A 16,997-nucleotide genomic window follows, 5' to 3' on the forward strand; every position below is an offset into this window, starting at 1 on the left:
ACCCCACAGCCCCAGCTGTGAGCATGGCACTGGGGAAGCTAACTGTCTGTTCTTTTTCTAATGGAATGCTGCAGGTGGATAAGGTGGAAGCATTCAAGCACAGCCAGAGCCCAAAGGACTGTTTCCATGCCAAGTACAACACCCACACCTGTGCCACTGTGGTTGGAGATGACCAGTGGGGTCACTTGCAGTTAGACGCCACATCAATTTACCTGCTCGTGTTGGCACAAATGACAGCCTCTGGTAATACTTGCATCTAGACATCTCTCTGGTGCTAATTGCTGTGGTATTGCAGCACTTTGGGGTGCTAAGGAATTAAGCCTCTCTGCTCCCTGAGAACCAGGGAAGTATTATTATCCCTGGGGTACAGGTGGGGAAACTGGGGCACGGGGGGTGGGAATTGATTTGTCCAAGGCTGCAAGGGGGTTGGTGTCAGAGCTGGGGAGAGACACAGGTCTACTGAATTCCAGTCCTGTGCCCTGTCCGTAACTGTGAACTACTACTCCTGAGCCTGCCAAAATTCCTCTGCTCCTGGGTTTATCAACCTGTTACCCTCAATGTGATCTAGTGCTTATAGTAAAGCCTAGGAGACAGGAGATCTTAGCAAAGCTAGGGACAGATCCCAGATTTATTATGCAGCCCTGGGCAACTTGGGTCTCACATCTGTGCCTCAGTTTCCCCAGCTATAAAATGGAGGTGATAATGCTGACCTATCTCAGAGGGTTTGGGAGGCTTCATGGATGACTGAGTGTAAAGAGCTTTGAGGTGCTTAGCTGGAAGGCACTGAAGAAGTATTATCTAGCACCACCAGCTGTCTTATCGCCTGTACAGAGAAACCCAGAATCATGGCTGAGACTGAGCTGTGCCTCTTGGGGGAACAGCACAGAGGGCGCAGCCAGGGGGGAGGGGACAGCTTTCGGCAGTCATATGCTGTTCCTGCACTGAGGTAATTCACCCTCTGCTCCTTGCAGCATGTTTCTGTTGCGTACAGGGCTGGGTCCCCAGAGGATGTCTTGGAGCCCTAAAGTTCTCTACCCCAGCCTTACTAGCCCTGCACTTTAGAGAGCGCATGACTCTTGAGCAACAGTGAAACTTGCCTGACTGCTCAGCTAGCCAACTTGTGCTGCCCTAGAGTTGGCTTTGTAAGGAAGGTGGAGCAGCACTTACTTTAGGGCACACTACCAACACATAGTGGCCTCCTTCATAGGCTTCACGGCAGAGTGAGCTCAGCATGCAGAGCCACTGTTCAGAGGTGGCCGGGATACACTGGCAGGTGCAGGACCTCCAAAGGCAATGCATGCAGACGAAGGGAAATCAGGAGGAACTGACCGTGTTAACAGGGAATGTAGACTCTTGAGCTGACAAGTGCCCAGCCTGCAACTACTGCATATCCCCCGGTGCTCTCTGAATACTGACAGATCAGATAACCGCACTTAGCTGTGCACTGGTTCCCTGTATCTGTATGAAGTCCTTCTGCTGTCCTACAAGTTCGGCATGTGACTGGCAGCTGCGGGCAACATAGGTTCAAATTCAGCCTTAGAATAAGTGGATGCAATAGGGCTGAAGCCAACATAGCTGTGCCTGCTTATCCCAGAGCTAGACTTGGCTGGCAGTTCCCATAATATGTCAGTTTAGATTGGGTGGGTGCTGGGGACAGCAGGAGTCTGGTTCAGATTGAGCTCAGTTGCTTCTCTGTTGGCTGTTTGGTGGTGGATGATTTGGCCTCAGATCAGTTCCTAGGAGACAGGTGCCCAAAAGACACCAGCACAATTGGCAGCCTCAGAAGATGGACCTAGGACTGAGTGTGCCACGGAGCCCAGGTTGCCTGGGTCTGGGCTGAAGCATGTTGGCAGGGGCAAGTGTGTGGAGGCAGCTTCTGTTTCAGCCTGATCTGTACCTGTTCTGGGGATGGCTGGCTGGAGGTGTCTGATCTCCAGAGGTCTCAGGTTGGTGACTTCACTAGGGTGAAACTCACTTTGTTTTTAAATGGCTCAGACTCGCCATTCTTGTCTAAGGTTGGTTTAAACTAAAAGGGTGATGCTAAATAATACACTAGGTTTAAGCCGCCATGAGAGCATCCACATGGGCAGTCACACTAGTTTAGCATCCCAAGTTCAGTTAAACTGGTGGAACTCCTAGACTCCATGTGTACATGTAACCCTCATTTGGGACTGAAGTGGTATCTCCGCTCTGTCACCTTCTCTGTGAGGTACAGGATGCTGGGGAATGTTAGAGAAAACAACACCCTGCTTAACTCTCCAGTGGATGTTATTTGTAGTGCCCACAGGCTCCAGGCAGGCTCAGTGCCTGGCTTGTGGCTTCCGTGTAACTTTGTGGTGCACTCTGAACACTGACAGATAAGATAATGGCACTTTGCTGCACACTGGTTCCCTGTATATGTATGAAGTTCCTGCAGCCTCTAATCTGCTGTCCTACAAGTGCAACGCGTGACTGGCATCTGTGAAACATACGAACACAGGGAAAGGAGCCACTGCTCCAAAATTGCTTACAGTCCATGGCCTTGAGTCTGCAAGCTACTCCACGTGGGAGGACTCACATTGAAGTCCGTGAGATTCCTCATGCTTTTATTGTGTGGCGTTAATTGCAGGATTGAGGTCTCTACAGGGATGACACACAGCAAGCGGGGTGGGGGGCTGTGAAGAACACAACAAAGGCTGGGGGTGGGGAAGAGATAAGTGACATGCTGCTTGAATTCTTATCTAAGTGTGTGATCTGGAGGCTTGAGTGTGTATGTATTTTAATAAGATAAATGGGTAAGAGTAATGGACCTCTAACAACTGATTGGCTGGCTGACTGCCAGCCAATGTGTTCATGGATTTTTTTTTTCTCTGTTTTAGGGCTTCACGTTATCTACAGTCTGGACGAAGTCAATTTCATACAGAACGTTGTGTTTTACATCGAAGCAGCGTATAAAACTGCAGTGAGTAGCCCTTCCACAAACAGGCCTTGGCTTAGTAAACAGATTGTTGCTGGTTTTCCTGCATCTGTTGCTGGCGAGGTGGTTTGGCCTCTGGGGCGTGTGTGTTGCGGGAGTTGGTTTGCACTTGTGTAGGACCATAGGCGTAGCGTGAAAAGCTTACTGGTCTCTTCCTAGCCCTGGTGTGACATGCCTGTGCTGCTACAATGAAGATCTGCTTTCCAGCCGATGCATGGAACTTACTGCTGGGGCTGGTCAAACAGCAAAAGGAAACATATTGAGCAGCTTTTTGTTGTCACAGCAGCACTGGGGAGCTGAGCCTCTCCATGCCAGGGCATTGGGGCTGGAAGAGCTGCTGTCTCTGTGTCAGGGACACTAGCACCAGAGGAACCTTTCAGCTGACAGTGGCTCTGTGCAGGGATGCTGTGCTCCACTCCCTCCTTCTGACCCTGCTTAAAGCATGATCCATATGAGCCAAAGGAGAATTGCTGTTGGTGTGATAGCTCCTGTGACACAGCAGCAGAGTTCTTATCGCACCCACTAAAGGGAAGTGATTTAAGTGGAAAATGTTTCAGAATAAACTTTTTTGCTAGCAGTAACGAAACCCCTGATATTACTTCAAAGAACAATGGCTGTTAGGATACAGTCAGATTTTCCTTTCAAGCATCCTGCATGGAAAGTAAGCCCAACCCTGAGTGTCTGCCCCCTTGAGCCTTCACTAATGTAACCCAAATGCACATTCCTATCCTCCAGCTATTTTTGAATGTGCATTTTTGCCTGTTACCCTGGGACATTTACTAGCACTCAAGCGATTGATTGTCTGATTTTTCTTTAAACTTCATACATTTTGCCAGCATCAGTTGAGGATTTTGAAACGTTTTCCACCCATTTTTGGCTGGGGGGTGAAATGATTGAAATGGAAGCCTTCCATGGCCCAATGGCTAGGGGCACTGGAGTATGAGTCAGGAGTCCTGTGTCTGGTTCTACTGCTAATTGACTTTGGGCATGTTGCTGTTTTTTCTGTGCCTCAGTTTCCCCACCTGTAAAATAGGGTTGTTATGTGGATCCACCACTCTGAGATCTATAGGTGAAAAGTCCCAGGTAAGTGCTTGTTTCAGCTTTAGGATGTGGTCACTTTAAAAATAATAAAATCTGGCAGTCTTCTAGGTCCCATAGAAATCAGCTTTAATTGTCATCCCTCCCGAGGGTGGCTGCTCCAGCCAGCACACCAACCTCCAGCCAGGGGGGGGGGGGTGGGTTGGCTGGTTTTTAAATGGACAAAAGTCACATTTGAACAAGACCAAATACTGAAAACAAGACTTGAGACCAGCTGCCTGTCCCTGTTAGAGAAAGGATGGCCTAGTGGTTAGGCACTAGTCTAGGACTTGGGAGGCTCAGGTTCAATTCCCTGGTCTGTCACGGACTCCCTGTGTGACCTTAGCTAGTTACGGTTTGGGCCTCAGTTCCATCTGTATAATGAGGTAACAGCTATGCCCTGACTCCTGGGGGGAGGGGAGGAGGATAAAATCTTTAAAGATGAAGCACTTTGAGATCCAGTGATGTAAGAGCTAGGGACTATTATAGAGGTGTTTTTAGGTGTCTGGGACCCTGCAGAATTCTTCTCTCTGCCTTGTGTGACTGTGGCATACAGAAATTTATTACTTCCATCCTATTTAGTGTGGACCAAGTGGATTTCTTTCTACTCTCAATCTGGTCTGTGACTCTGCCATGTGAGGTGCCAGGGCATTCCCTTGTGCAGTGACTCCCTGATGTGATCTAGATGCTGATTGTGCTGTGTCACTGCTGTTTCACCTGCTGCACTGATGTGCTGATGTTGATTCATGGCAGGACTTCGGGATATGGGAACGTGGAGACAAGACAAACCAAGGAATCACGGAGCTGAACGTGAGCTCAATCGGCATGGCTAAGGTAAATCTGAAGAAGGCGCTGGGAGGACATCTGGTGACCTTCAGCAGTTCGTCACCCAAGATGGATTTTGGAGGAGGATGAAATAAAACTCCTCCCAGGGTACATTGACAAGCTATGCTCTTTAGCCTGTCTGATGCAGCTACTCATTGCTTGTGACAGAGGGACATAAAACACCCACCAGTAGCAGCACCAAGCTGTTAGCCAGGCTTGGCAGCTGCTAAATAGCAGCTATTCATGAGTACCCGAGTCTCCAGAAAGAGTTAAGCCCATCTCCAGTTGGGGTGTGTGTAGGCCCATCTCTATTTGCAGTGTATAAGGTGAGATATGGATCTTTCCCTATGTTATCCTAGCCTATTGTTCTTTGCAAATTTGTCAGGCCAAGATCACTAGATTAGCAAGGAGAGGTCCTTTGAACAACAGGTTAGTTTCTCAGGCCTGGTCTACGCTGGGGGGGGAAGGGGGATTGATCTAAGTTATGCAACTTCAGCTATGTGAATAACGTAGCTGAAGTCGACGTACTTAGACCTACTCACCACAGTCCAAGCCCAGATCCAGCCCCTGGCTCTCCTGTGGTCACCTCTCAAATCTTGTCTTTATGTTCCTTACACTGGTAGAGGTTGGGGCCTGGGCTGGGAGGAATGCTCAGGTTTCAGGATCTGTAGCTGTCATACTAGAGTTACCGTGTGGTGCTGCAGCATCAGCAACTGTCCTCACGTGCTCTGTTCTCTGCCTGGCTTCCTCCCCCTATCCCTGGTCACAGGCAGCCCTCGAAGCCCTGGATGAACTTGATCTCTTTGGTGCCAAAGGAGGCCCTCAGTCAGTGATCCATGTCCTGACAGACGAGGTGCAGCATTGCCAGGTACGAGTGCTGCTCTGACAGTCCATCAGCAGTGCTTCCTCCCGCCAGTCCAGCAGCCTGGAGTCTTGCTCCTGTTCTACAGAGAAGAAGAGCTGTCTGACTTCTTTACTCCTGTGGGTTTGATCCCAGACCGTGTTGCTCTTGTCTCAGCTGACTGCAGTTGATTGATGTGTCTCAGGGCACAGCCCTGCACTGGCAGGGGTGGAGTAAATGATCCAGTAGGTTTCTCATTCCAGTGATTCATCTCCATCCTGTAGGATCCCTCCAACTTGGTGCTCTGCTGAGGCAGAATGTTTATGCTGTAGGAAGCAGTAGCTCATGGCATGTGGCTCCCCCAGGAGTGCTGGAGAGGAGGGGGGGGGGCAAAAAAGTTGGCAGGAGTGCAACAAGGGGGGATGCAGTCCTCCCCTTGGCCCTTGACTGAAGGGGGGTGGCATAATGGTAGATCCCCTTCCCTGCAAGCATGACAGATGGGCTGCCAGGCCAAATATGAGTGGTTGGCATAGCAGCATGGCCCACGGGGTCACCACACCACTCAAATCTGGCCCATTTTGGTTGCTTCTCCCCACCCCCTGCACATTGTTGCAGTCCTTCCAGCACCATTGGGCTCTCCCAGGTCACAGCCCTTTATAAATTAGAGATGGTTCCAGTCCAAGCACCCTGAACTCTTAGAGTTCGGATCTGAGCCTCCTGGCCCAGGCCTGTCTCTAGAATAACCCTAGCTCTTCCCTCTGCCCAGAACTGCCTTGTGATTCCCATGGCACACCCCACTGCCATAACATGGTAATGCTGTGGCCTGTGGAAGCACTGACCCCATTGCCTCGGCGCTATTAAATGTGCAGAGACCAGTGTTTGGTATCTGTGTTTCTCCTCCTTCCTAGTCTATTCTCCATTCCATGCTGCCAAGGGCTTCGACTTCCAAGGAGATTGATGCCAGCCTCCTCTCAGTCATCTCGTACCCCGCCTTTGCCGTGGAGGACAGTGAGCTGGTGGAGATCACGAAGCAAGAAATCATTACAAAGCTGCAGGTAAGCATCTCTCTAGGCTGCTCTTGGCCCTTTCAAGGAGAGCTGTCCAGAACTGCAGGCCCTACTAATCTTCAGTGGCGCAGGGAATAGCTGCTAGGGCTCTACCCCAACAGAGAAATCACAGAGGAACAAACACCTCTGTCAAGGCTGATTCCCCACTCTGGTACTTTGAGTGCAGGAGGTGGGGGCCCACAAGCATTTTAAAAATTAATACTTGCCACTCCAGACTTGTATTAAACTCCCAAGTTTACAGCTTTTCTCTGACCTTGGCAAACGCTGCCACCACCCAAATGTAAACCCCTTGGAACCCAGAAAGGTGCACTTGGGAATTCCTTTCTATGGGATACCCTCAAGCCCTTTCACCTCCCCTCCGGGGAAGAGCTGAGAAAGAAAACAAAGGAAATTAGCTATTTCCCCCTGCTAATTAAACAACATGCACAAACCTCTTAGGAACACACAAATCCAATCCTGTTCTTAAAAAAGGTAAATTTTATTAAACCCAAAAAGAAAGGAAATACATTTGGAGCTTAGGCTTTTTGCTAGATCTTAAAAGAAACAATAAAAAAAATGTAAGCATCAAGATAGCTCTCTTGAGGTTCAGCTTAAAGGTTACAAGTAAAACAAAAGCATCTGGGGTTAGCACAGAGGAGTCCACAAGCCAATAAGAAATAACCCTAATCACATCTTTCTAGACATTCCCTAATTTACTTACATATCTAAGGCTTCAGATAAGTAGGTTCGAGGTATGAATTGATGATCTATGATCATACCTGGCTTAAAGCTGCGTACAGCATTGCTGCTCTGTCTCTGCTCTCTCCCAGAGAACCACAACACACAGAGAAAGGGAAGTTTTTTCTCAATTTTAAAAAGTTCTAGCCCTCCCATTGGCTCTTTTGGTCAGGTGCCCACTCCTTTTTCTTTACCTGGGGGACCTTGTTAACCCTTTACAGGTAAAGCAAGCAGAGAACAGCCACCAAGAGGGACTTTACAGCTAACTGGCTGGTTGGGTGTCCATCAAAGGGAGCTCCCCCCCCCCCCCCCCGCTTCATTTATCACAACCTCCCTGAGACCTGTCCCTTCTCCTAGGACCTACAGGTCGTTGAGCTCTGGTACTGTAGCCTGGCCAGCTAGCCAGTGGAGGTCCTGTAAGGGATGTAATCCCAGCCCCATACTGACACACAAACCGAGGTGAGCCACCTTGGCTGGTGCACAGCTAAGAAGAGAGGACAATGAAAGGGGGTGGGAGGGATAGGTGAGAAGGAGGGCCTGAAAGCCATGGCGGGCTGTATGTTGGGTGGCTGTTCTTTAGTGACACTCTAACTCTGCTGTACAGTAACTCCTCACTTAGTCTTCCCGGTTAATGTTTCTTTCTTATGTTTCTGATCAATTAGAGAACATGCTCATTTAAAGTTGCGCAATGCTCCCTTATAACGTTGTTTGGCAGCCACCTGCTTTGTCCACTGCTTGCAGAAAGAGCAGCCTGTTGGAACTAGCTGGTGGGGGCTTGGAACCAGGGTGGACAGGCAGCCCCCTATCAGCTCCCTGCTCCCCTAAGTTCCCTGTGCGGCAGCCGCCCAGCAGGCTATCAATTGCCCAGCAGTTCAGCTGTCCCTCCCCCACTGCTGGTTGCTGGTTGCTGCTCCTGCCCTCTGCCTTGGTGCTGCTCTCAGGAGCCTCCTGATGGCTGTGCGGGGGGATTGGGGGGGGGGGGGGGGGGGGGGGGGAAGAAGGGGGGAAAATGTAGGGGGGCCCCCTCCCCCCCCCTGCTCCTGCCCCCTGCTTACCCCATCTTCAGAGAGCTGGGGTGGCGGGGGGGATGACGGACATGACAGGGCTCAGGACAGGGGGAGCATGCTGGCAGCAGCTGCTGTCTCAACTTGCTGATCTACTTAAAAGGGCAGTGTACTTAGAGTGGGGTCAGCGTACTTAAAGGGGCAATGCACGCTCTCTCACACACAGGGTGTCTGTCTGTGTGTGTGGGTCTCTCTCTCTCTGCCATGCTGTCTCCCTTTTGTCTGGGGAAAAAAAATTAGGTCTGGAACCTAACCCCCCCGCATTTACATTAATTCTTATGGGGAAATTGGATTTGCTTAACATCATTTTGCTTAAAGTAGCACTTTTCAGGAACATAACTCCTTACTTAAAGTTGTAGTTACTGTAACTGCATTGTATCCAGCAGTGAGGAATGGATCCTTGTCCCAAAGTGAATTCCCCTTTCTCTTCCAGGGGCGTTATGGCTGCTGCCGGTTTCTCCGAGATGGGTACAGGACCCCTAGAGAGGTGTGTATTATAGGGTTTGCTGGCTGGATTCTCCTTTGCTTTGCACCAGGCAGCTGCCTGATTGATGAAGTGGTGAGAGGTGTCTCAAGTTCCTTTTACTACACTTAAAACATCAGCCCCGAGATGGTTTAGGTTAAAGGAAGTCCATCTAAGGCTGTCTGGCACAGGAGGGGACGATGGAGGAGCCCTTTAATTCAGGAATCACTAAAGCTTCCACGTAGTAACACAGCCAAGAGAGCCAGCGTGCAGTGGCCAATGGAGCAGCAGTGTTGGGTCACAGAGGGAACCCTGGCGGCTGAGGGCTATGGAAGGGGAGGAGGAGCATTTGCTGTTCATTGCTGCTAGGGGATGATATCTATCCACCTGGCACTGGGGCCTGCTGTGAGGATGGGGCATGTTTCCTGGGTTAATGTCCCCAGGGGAGGTAGAGGGGACCTGCCATCTCTTGCAGGAGTCCTGCATAGTCAGGGCCTTCAGCCTCCTCCCAATCCTCCCACTGCTCTGCTCTGCTCTGCTCTGCTTGGGCAAGATTAGCAGCACTTGGACAGCGGGTGGGCCTCCTGGGAGAAGTCAGCGACCAGCACTGAGCTCCATACTGATCTGTGTCTGTGAAGACCCTTGCCCCTGGGAAATATGACCTTCCAGGAGGGGGAGAGTTGCTTGGGAGAAGCTCATTTCCTCCTCTTCCTGTCTAGCACCCCCATTCTGCCATCATACAGCTGAATGCCCGTGAAAGATGGAACCCTGCTCCTCACCATCTTTGGGGTTTCTGTAGGACCCTCCTCCTCCCCACTGGACTTCTGCTTTGAAGCTGTGTGCATTTGTAACAATTACATAACAGATGCTGGGAGTAAATTATGTACAACTCCGCTATACTCCCCGTTCCTGCATCTCAGCTTAACTCTGCCAAAGCCAGGCCAGAGATGCCTCTTCTGGGCCTTGTGGGAACACATTATACAGAGTGAGGCTCACAGCTATTGTATGCAAAACCTTGAGCTTTGGTGTTAATGACCGCTACCAGTCAGCTGCCAGCAGAGGGAATCCTGTGGTTTCTAAGTAAACATTTAATACACGCATTGTAAACAGTATTTGGAATACTTACACATTTTAAACAGAAGCTATTGGGTAGCAAATCTACCGGTGTTCCTTGCACTGACTTTCACCACTCTGCTGCTGTCACATATATTTCAGGGTGAACTCTACACTTCTTAGCAGGCACGTTCCCTACTGATCTTCTTTCAGGGCTGAGTTCTCATTCTTTATAGCATAGCCATAAAATGTAGCCTGTGTCACCTGGATTCTTCGCAGCTTGAGAAGAAAACGTTTCATAGCTTTGTCAGCAAATAGCAGTCTGGGGATCCTTCCAGCTAGCAGCATTCCAGCCCTTGGGTTAATAATGATATAAGCTGTAGTAATAGCTATATAATAGCAATTTATATGGCTATGTATGACCTAGGTATTGACTGGTCTCAGTTTCTGGGGAGATAGGAAAGCTGTAGCCTGTATCCAAAATGATAGATCTTGGGATGTGTGTATGTAAAATCACATGCTGCTCTATAAACCTGGGTTATGCAGTCATGCATGATGGGCAGCTACCCCCTGCCTTTGGATACAGTTCCCAGGGCTGGAGCACTTCATGACCATGTGAGCACCCAGCTGCTGAAGCAGTCAGGAGAGGATGGCTCAGAAGGGAGAGGGGGTTGGGCCACTGGGCCAGAACAAGTCTCCAACTGTAGCTTTGCGTGACTTGACCTAATGTATCTCTGCACAGGATCCAAATCGCCTCTATTACGAGCCTGCTGAGCTGAAGCTCTTTGAGAACATTGAGTGCGAGTGGCCTTTGTTCTGGACCTACTTCATTATCGACGGGATCTTCAGCGGCAACGTAGAGCAGGTACGGTGTGGGATGGAGAGGGCACTTGGGTTGGGGAGGGAGCCTGGCTTTAAGGGGAAAAATAAGCTAATTGCTTGCCTGTTAAGCACAGTCCCCTGGGGTGCCCTTGTCAGTCTATCTCCTCCACTCCAGGTGCACCCTGCTTTGTTATCCTGGGGTCTCAGAACTGCTGGGCTGCCTTCGTGTTTGTTATTACTGTAGTGCCTAGGAGGCCAGTCATGGGCCAGGCCCCCCAATATGCTAGGCCCCATACAAACCGAACAGAAAGACAACCCCTGCGCCCAGTGGTTTACAAGGGAATAAACACTCTGAACTGCTGGCATGACAGGTGGGGGAGCGGGGCCAGGCTCTGCGCTCTCCTGTGTGCATAGAGTGAGCACATCGGTGCTGCCTGTTGCTATTTAACACGTACATGCACATTCCTAATCCCAGCTGCTCTGGTGGGGGTGGGGAGGTCTGGGGCTAAGTTCCCTGTAAGCCACATGGCCATGCAGTAACCTATTAAGTGCTGCACAGGCGCTCAGGGAGCCCACCTGGCCGGGACCTGCCACAGCCAGGGGAGGGGCACCCCAGACCTAGACCTGGGGGGCAGAGGGGGAGGGGCATGCACTGTGGGGAGCGCGCGCGCTCTCTCTTCCCCCCCCACTTCCCCTGTAGCCCTGGGGCGGCCTGCACCTTATCCCCTGGCCCCATCCCAGAGCCCACACCCCCAGCTTGAGCCCTCACCCCAACCTTCTGCCCCAGCCCTGAGCCCTTCATCCCAGGCCCCACCCCAGAGCCTGCACCCCCAACTAGAGCCCTCACACCCCTGCACCCCAACCCTCTGCCTCATCCGTGAGCACACTCCAAACCCCCCGGCCCCACCCCACCACATGAATTTTGTTATGCACCAATATGGAGGTGATGTGTCTGGGAGCTCTGCCCTTGGGGATGCTGTGTTGGGAGCTGATTCCCTGTGGTGCTTCCCCCTCAGGTCCAGGAGTACAGGGAGGCCCTTGAAGGCGTGCTCATCAAGGGGAAGAATGGAGTTCGCCTGGTGCCGGAGCTGTACAGTGTCCCTCCCAATAAGGTGAGTGTAGCAGGGCAGCCTCCATCTTGAGCACTTCCCTAACTGCAGGCTGTGGCATGACACACCTGTCTCCATTTCCCCTTCACAGTCTGTGTCTCAGCAGCAAATTCAAACCCTTTTATTCATGTGAAAAGCCACAGTATGCAGATCCCTCATGGTAAAAGGCAGCTTCTCCCCAAACCCCAAAGCAAAACACGGTCACAGCACAGCAGCTCTTCAATCCCATTCAGAGGTCACCCACCCGAGTCATTAACTGCTCGGTCCCAGTTGCATTCCCCTGTCCCAGGGACCCACGCTCCAGGCCTCCTGCTGAGTTCCCAGACCTGCTGCTCTCCCATGAGCTTTGAAGCCTTCTCCTGTAGCCCCAAGTCAGGTCTCCTGTGAGAGGGGCTCCACTGACCTAGGGCTCCTCACCTGTGTGCCCCACCCTGCTCAGGGGAACTTCCCTCCAGGGCCAACCCTGTGCTGCTGGGCTCCTCCCACAGCCCTCCCTCCACTTGCGTCTTCTGCCAAAGGGCGTCCTGCAATGTTAGTCTTCTAGGCCTCCCAACCTGTGAGGCCTCCTCTGCTCCTAGGATCCACCCTCCAGAATCAGCCCCTTGCTTCTGGGCCCAGCTTGCATTGACCAAGCTGGCTCTGCCACAAGCTCTCTGGCCCCTTGGTAGGGTCCCCCAGGTCTAGCCAGTGCTCCCGACAGTTTTTTCTTCCGGTGGGTCTCCTGCAGTTTTCCCTCAAGCAACTCCCTGCTCCTTCTGCCTGTTGCCTGGCCTCAGGCAGCTCCCACTTACACAGAGTGAGATGGAGACAAGACTGGGCATGTGGCCTAGGTGCCTTATCTTAAGCCCTGTTGTGCAGCAGCTGCCCTGTCACAGTCACTGGGCCCCGCTCCCTCTTAAATAAGCTGATGGGTGACAGGTCTGCACCTTATGCCCAGGGCCCAGGCTCTTGCTTGAAGCATTAGAGGTAGTAGGAGTCAAAAGGGATCCAATCTCCCTTCCCTCGCCTCATGCTCTTGCTGCCACCCCATAGATGCTACCTCTACCAGTGCCCAAAGTGGGGAGGGGGAGTGATGACAGCTGTTATCCAAGACACCTGTGCATCGCTGTCCACCTGCCCGGCCAGGGGCAATGTGGGGTGAAGCTGGACACCCCTGCTGGAGGCTCAGAACAGCTGGGGCTGATCCCTGCAGGAATCTCCCTGCTGACTTCCCCTCCCACTTCTGCATGGGCTAGGTGGGGTGAGCATGGCTTGCTGGGTCTTGTCTCCAGTGTGCTCCATTCCTGGTCAGGACTGAGACAGGGCAGAAGCTGGGGGTTGCTGTGACCCCTGCCCTGTGGGTTGAGGGGATGTCCATCATGCCAGTTCTCTGGGTTGATGCTGCCCCCTTCCCAACAAGCGTGAGAGGCACTGGGGGGGGGGGGGGGGGGGGGGGGGCCCCCTCCCCCTTGGGGGGCGCGCACGGGGGGCCCCCCCCCGTTTTCCCCCCCCCCCCCCCCGACCCCAGGTCTGCTCTCCTCAGGATGGAGTGGGTACATCTGCACTGCAGCTGAGCGCGAATCTGTCTACCTGAGCTGGCAGGCTCGCCCCAAGCTGCAGTGTGGACGCAGCTAGCATGTCCAGCTGGGAAGCACAACTCCATCTACCTCCATGCCCTTCAGCTCATTGCAGCACTCACTGTGCGCACGCCGCTTGTTCCAATGGGTGTCGCTTGCTGTTGAGGCACCTGCCTTGCCAGGTAGTGCTTTAGCAGTGTTCTAAGCTCTGCTGGCTGCCCTTTGCGCCCCCCGCCCTCTGTCTGCCTGACCCCGATGAACCAAATGTCTGAAAGCAGCTAGGGAGGAAGGGGCATGCCAGGGACAGCTATGATCTCCTGGGGGCGGGTACTTTAAAATGTATCCATTGCCTTTAAAGTCAGCATTCAACTGCCAACAGAGAGGATGCCACAGCCACGCTGGGGATCCTCTGGTAGCCTAAGAACTCTGCTGTGCTAAACCAGGAAGATCCATGGAAATGTTGCTACAATGCTGTGTGGAAACTCTAGCTGCTTCCAAGAGATTTGCATTGGGAGGCCCTGACTGTGTGGTGTTGGCAGCCCCTAGCTAACTGGGAGGAGGTGTGTGTGGGGGGGTCTCCCCTCAGGGCATGGGAGGGGAAGCTTGCCTGGGTAACACCCCACCCCGATAAGGGAGGGCCCCCCAGGTATGTGATGGCAGTTCTAGAAATGTTCCCTGCTGGGGGGTGGGTTGATGCCTTACAGCATCTCCTAGGCAGTAGCCACTGTTGGCTGCCTGATCTCACGCTTTTTTCCCCTTGCAGGTGGATGAGGAGTATGTGAATCCCCACTCTGTTGACCGAGTCCCTATGGGCAAGCTGCCCCACATGTGGGGCCAGTCTCTCTACATCCTCGGGTGCCTGATGGCAGAGGTGAGATCACACCTCTCACTTTGGGCTGCTGGTTAGTCCAAATTTAGCAGCTCTGGTCGCTGAGGTATTTGTCTGCTCAGGAGTCAGTCTTCGTTCCTGTTGCATTAAACATTGAGTTGCTGAGCACTCTTGCCTCCACTATGGTCAATGGGAGCTGTGGGAGCTTAGCACCAGGCCCGGACGATCTTTTAAACTTGCAAGAATTGTCCATAACTTCATGGAATCTGTGGCTTTTCCTTGTAGTGCCCTACTCCTAGGTACTCTCTGCATCTATCTCTGAGTAGCACTTGCCTTTCTGACGAACACATGAGGCTGTTCTGTTGCATTCTACCCAAGGCTTATCTCCAGCCTTTCTTCTTCTGGTCACTGCACTCTGCCCCCGCTTGCTGGCTGGTGTGTTGGGTGAGCAACCTTTTCTGAAATATGCTCATGAGTGTCTGGAGGCTTGTCTAAGTAACATCGTCCACCCCACCATCCCCTCTGCCAGGATAGTGAAATCTCCAGTCAGCATCCAGAGGCCGCTATTCGGCATAGCAGTGCACTGTACTATGACCACTGCAGCTCGTGGCTACTTTACTCATCTTTCAGGCCCGCTTTTAGGAATTACCTTGTCTGGGTGAGCTCTCTTCCTGCAAAACTATAGCAAATGGGGGCTCGGTGGGATTAAAGAGTGAAATGTTCTTTCTGGCCAGAGTGTGCTCATTACTCAGAGTCCCTCCAAGGAAGCAAAATAACTCTGGGTGAAGGAGGATCTGGCTCCGAATTGACTCATCCATGAGTACCAGAAAGGGGAAGAGGTTTTTCCAAGCTCTTTTTCCAGTAGGCTTTAGAAGCCCATTGTAATGCTGATCAACTGAACCTGAGAGATGGGGGTTCCCCACCTGATCCGGTCTTGTCTTCTCTGTGAGGGCAATTCCTTTCTCTGGTTATTTCTTCACACAGGGATTTCTGGCTCCAGGTGAAATTGATCCCCTGAATCGTAGATTTGCTACTGTCCCAAAGCCGGATGTGGTAGTCCAAGGTGAGCATGGCAGTCTGTTACAGGTTGCTGTAGGTATGCTACACAAGAGGGGATGGAAACAGTCTCTGGCTGCAAAATGCAGGATGGCTTCCTGCCCACCAGCAGGGCTGGTAGCTTCACCACGCTGGATGTGGTAACTGACTTGATTTGGCAGATGTTATTTGCGTCTGGCAACGGGTGGTACAGCTGGTTGCCCTTTCAGGGGGTTGAAAGGCTTCATATAGGTGGTGAGCGGTGCTATGAGGTGATGGCAAAAGTAACATTTCCCCCTTACAGTTCTCTGATCCTGTGAGATCACTCAAGCTAAGCAGGGTCAACTCAGATAAATACTCGATTGGAAGACCTCTTAGGTGTCGGTGTGTCTGTTGTGGGGACTCTCTCCTCTGAGTCAGTGCTGAGCCAATGCCCCAGCCTGATTTGCTGCTTGAGATGCTGTTCTTTTGGATGGCACTCTGAGAATGAAGGGGCCAGGACTCTGATTTAAAGATTCCTTGTCTCCCTTCAGTTAAGCCAGCTGCTATGTTGTTCCACAGAGGTGGCTACATTTCAGCAGTGGCTGAAGTGACATGGGAGCTATATAAAGGAATCTGTTTAAGTATGTAAAGCTCTTAAGGGTCCTTCAGGATGGAAGGTGATATAGAAATTTAAGTGCTCCCTTTAAACCATGACCTCCTGCCAGTGCCATTGCTAGCTCATATACAGATGAGTCTTGCTCTCACCTCTGTCACCTGCTAACCTGGACCTCTCATCCAGTCCACTGGGCAATGAAAGCTTCCACGTGGCAATTGTTGCTGCCAGGGGGATGGCTCTCAGACCCCCACCCCTCATGGCAGAGAGCCCAGGTTGTCCTCTAGGGTGGCAGGTTAGTTGGGATGGGTGCTGACCCTAACGATGATGGAACACAAGCAGTCCTCGCCAAGCAACTTGCACCCAGTCTCAGAGCAACCTCCACAAAGGGGGAATGGTCATTCGGCAGTGAAGTTCCTGGCCCAAGATCTCCAGCTGCTGATACTGCCCTCTCCACCCTCACCCAGTGTGCATCCTAGCCGAGACAGACGGCATCAAGGCCATCCTGAAGAAGCAGGGCATCGAGGTGGAGACAGTGGCTGACGTCTACCCCATCAGAGTGCAACCGGCCCGGATCCTCAGCCACATCTATGCTAGATTAGGTGAGTGGCTGGAGCTTTGCCTATGCACCTGGGGCAGGGGGTGATAGAACATCTGGATGGGACAGGGAAAGGCAGCTTGGGAAATGACTCTATCCTCCCTGTGTCTGACTTTCCAATGTACACTAATGGCCAGCAAAGCAGCGGGTCTTGTCAGTGTCTCAGCTGTGGCAGCACCCCTATCAGCTCTCTTCCCCACCCCCCCCTCCCCATTTTTTTGTTGGAGAATGTCCTGAGGCTGCCAGTAACCCTTTCCTGACTGAACACAGGTGTGTTTTTCTCTAACCATCCCTGCACACCTTCTAACCCTGCTCCTTTAGTGGGCAAAGGACCCTTGGGAGAACTCCCTACACCCCTGTCACCACCCATCCCCCTCTTCTCCCCCCCCC

General features: G+C 52.0%; 1 protein-coding gene across 3 annotated transcripts in view; it reads left to right on the forward strand.

Annotated features, from left to right (window-relative positions):
* Window positions 1–16,997, forward strand: part of PHKA1 (phosphorylase kinase regulatory subunit alpha 1) — an 88,692-nt gene that overhangs the window by 10,277 nt on the left and 61,418 nt on the right. For all 3 annotated transcript variants that reach the window (XM_024199347.1, XM_024199390.1, XM_024199382.2), the window contains exons 4-14: window positions 75–243; window positions 2,859–2,941; window positions 4,787–4,867; window positions 5,628–5,726; window positions 6,608–6,754; window positions 8,981–9,034; window positions 10,806–10,928; window positions 11,902–11,997; window positions 14,314–14,421; window positions 15,364–15,442; window positions 16,477–16,611. In XM_024199347.1, the coding sequence (XP_024055115.1) occupies window positions 75–243; window positions 2,859–2,941; window positions 4,787–4,867; window positions 5,628–5,726; window positions 6,608–6,754; window positions 8,981–9,034; window positions 10,806–10,928; window positions 11,902–11,997; window positions 14,314–14,421; window positions 15,364–15,442; window positions 16,477–16,611 (1,174 nt within the window). The remainder of the gene's footprint in view (window positions 1–74; window positions 244–2,858; window positions 2,942–4,786; window positions 4,868–5,627; window positions 5,727–6,607; window positions 6,755–8,980; window positions 9,035–10,805; window positions 10,929–11,901; window positions 11,998–14,313; window positions 14,422–15,363; window positions 15,443–16,476; window positions 16,612–16,997) is intronic.

This window comes from Terrapene carolina, unplaced genomic scaffold, assembly GCF_002925995.2.
Source record: "Terrapene carolina triunguis isolate 2854851 unplaced genomic scaffold, T_m_triunguis-2.0 Scaffold172, whole genome shotgun sequence".
In the NCBI taxonomy this organism is placed as follows: Eukaryota; Metazoa; Chordata; order Testudines; family Emydidae; genus Terrapene; species Terrapene triunguis.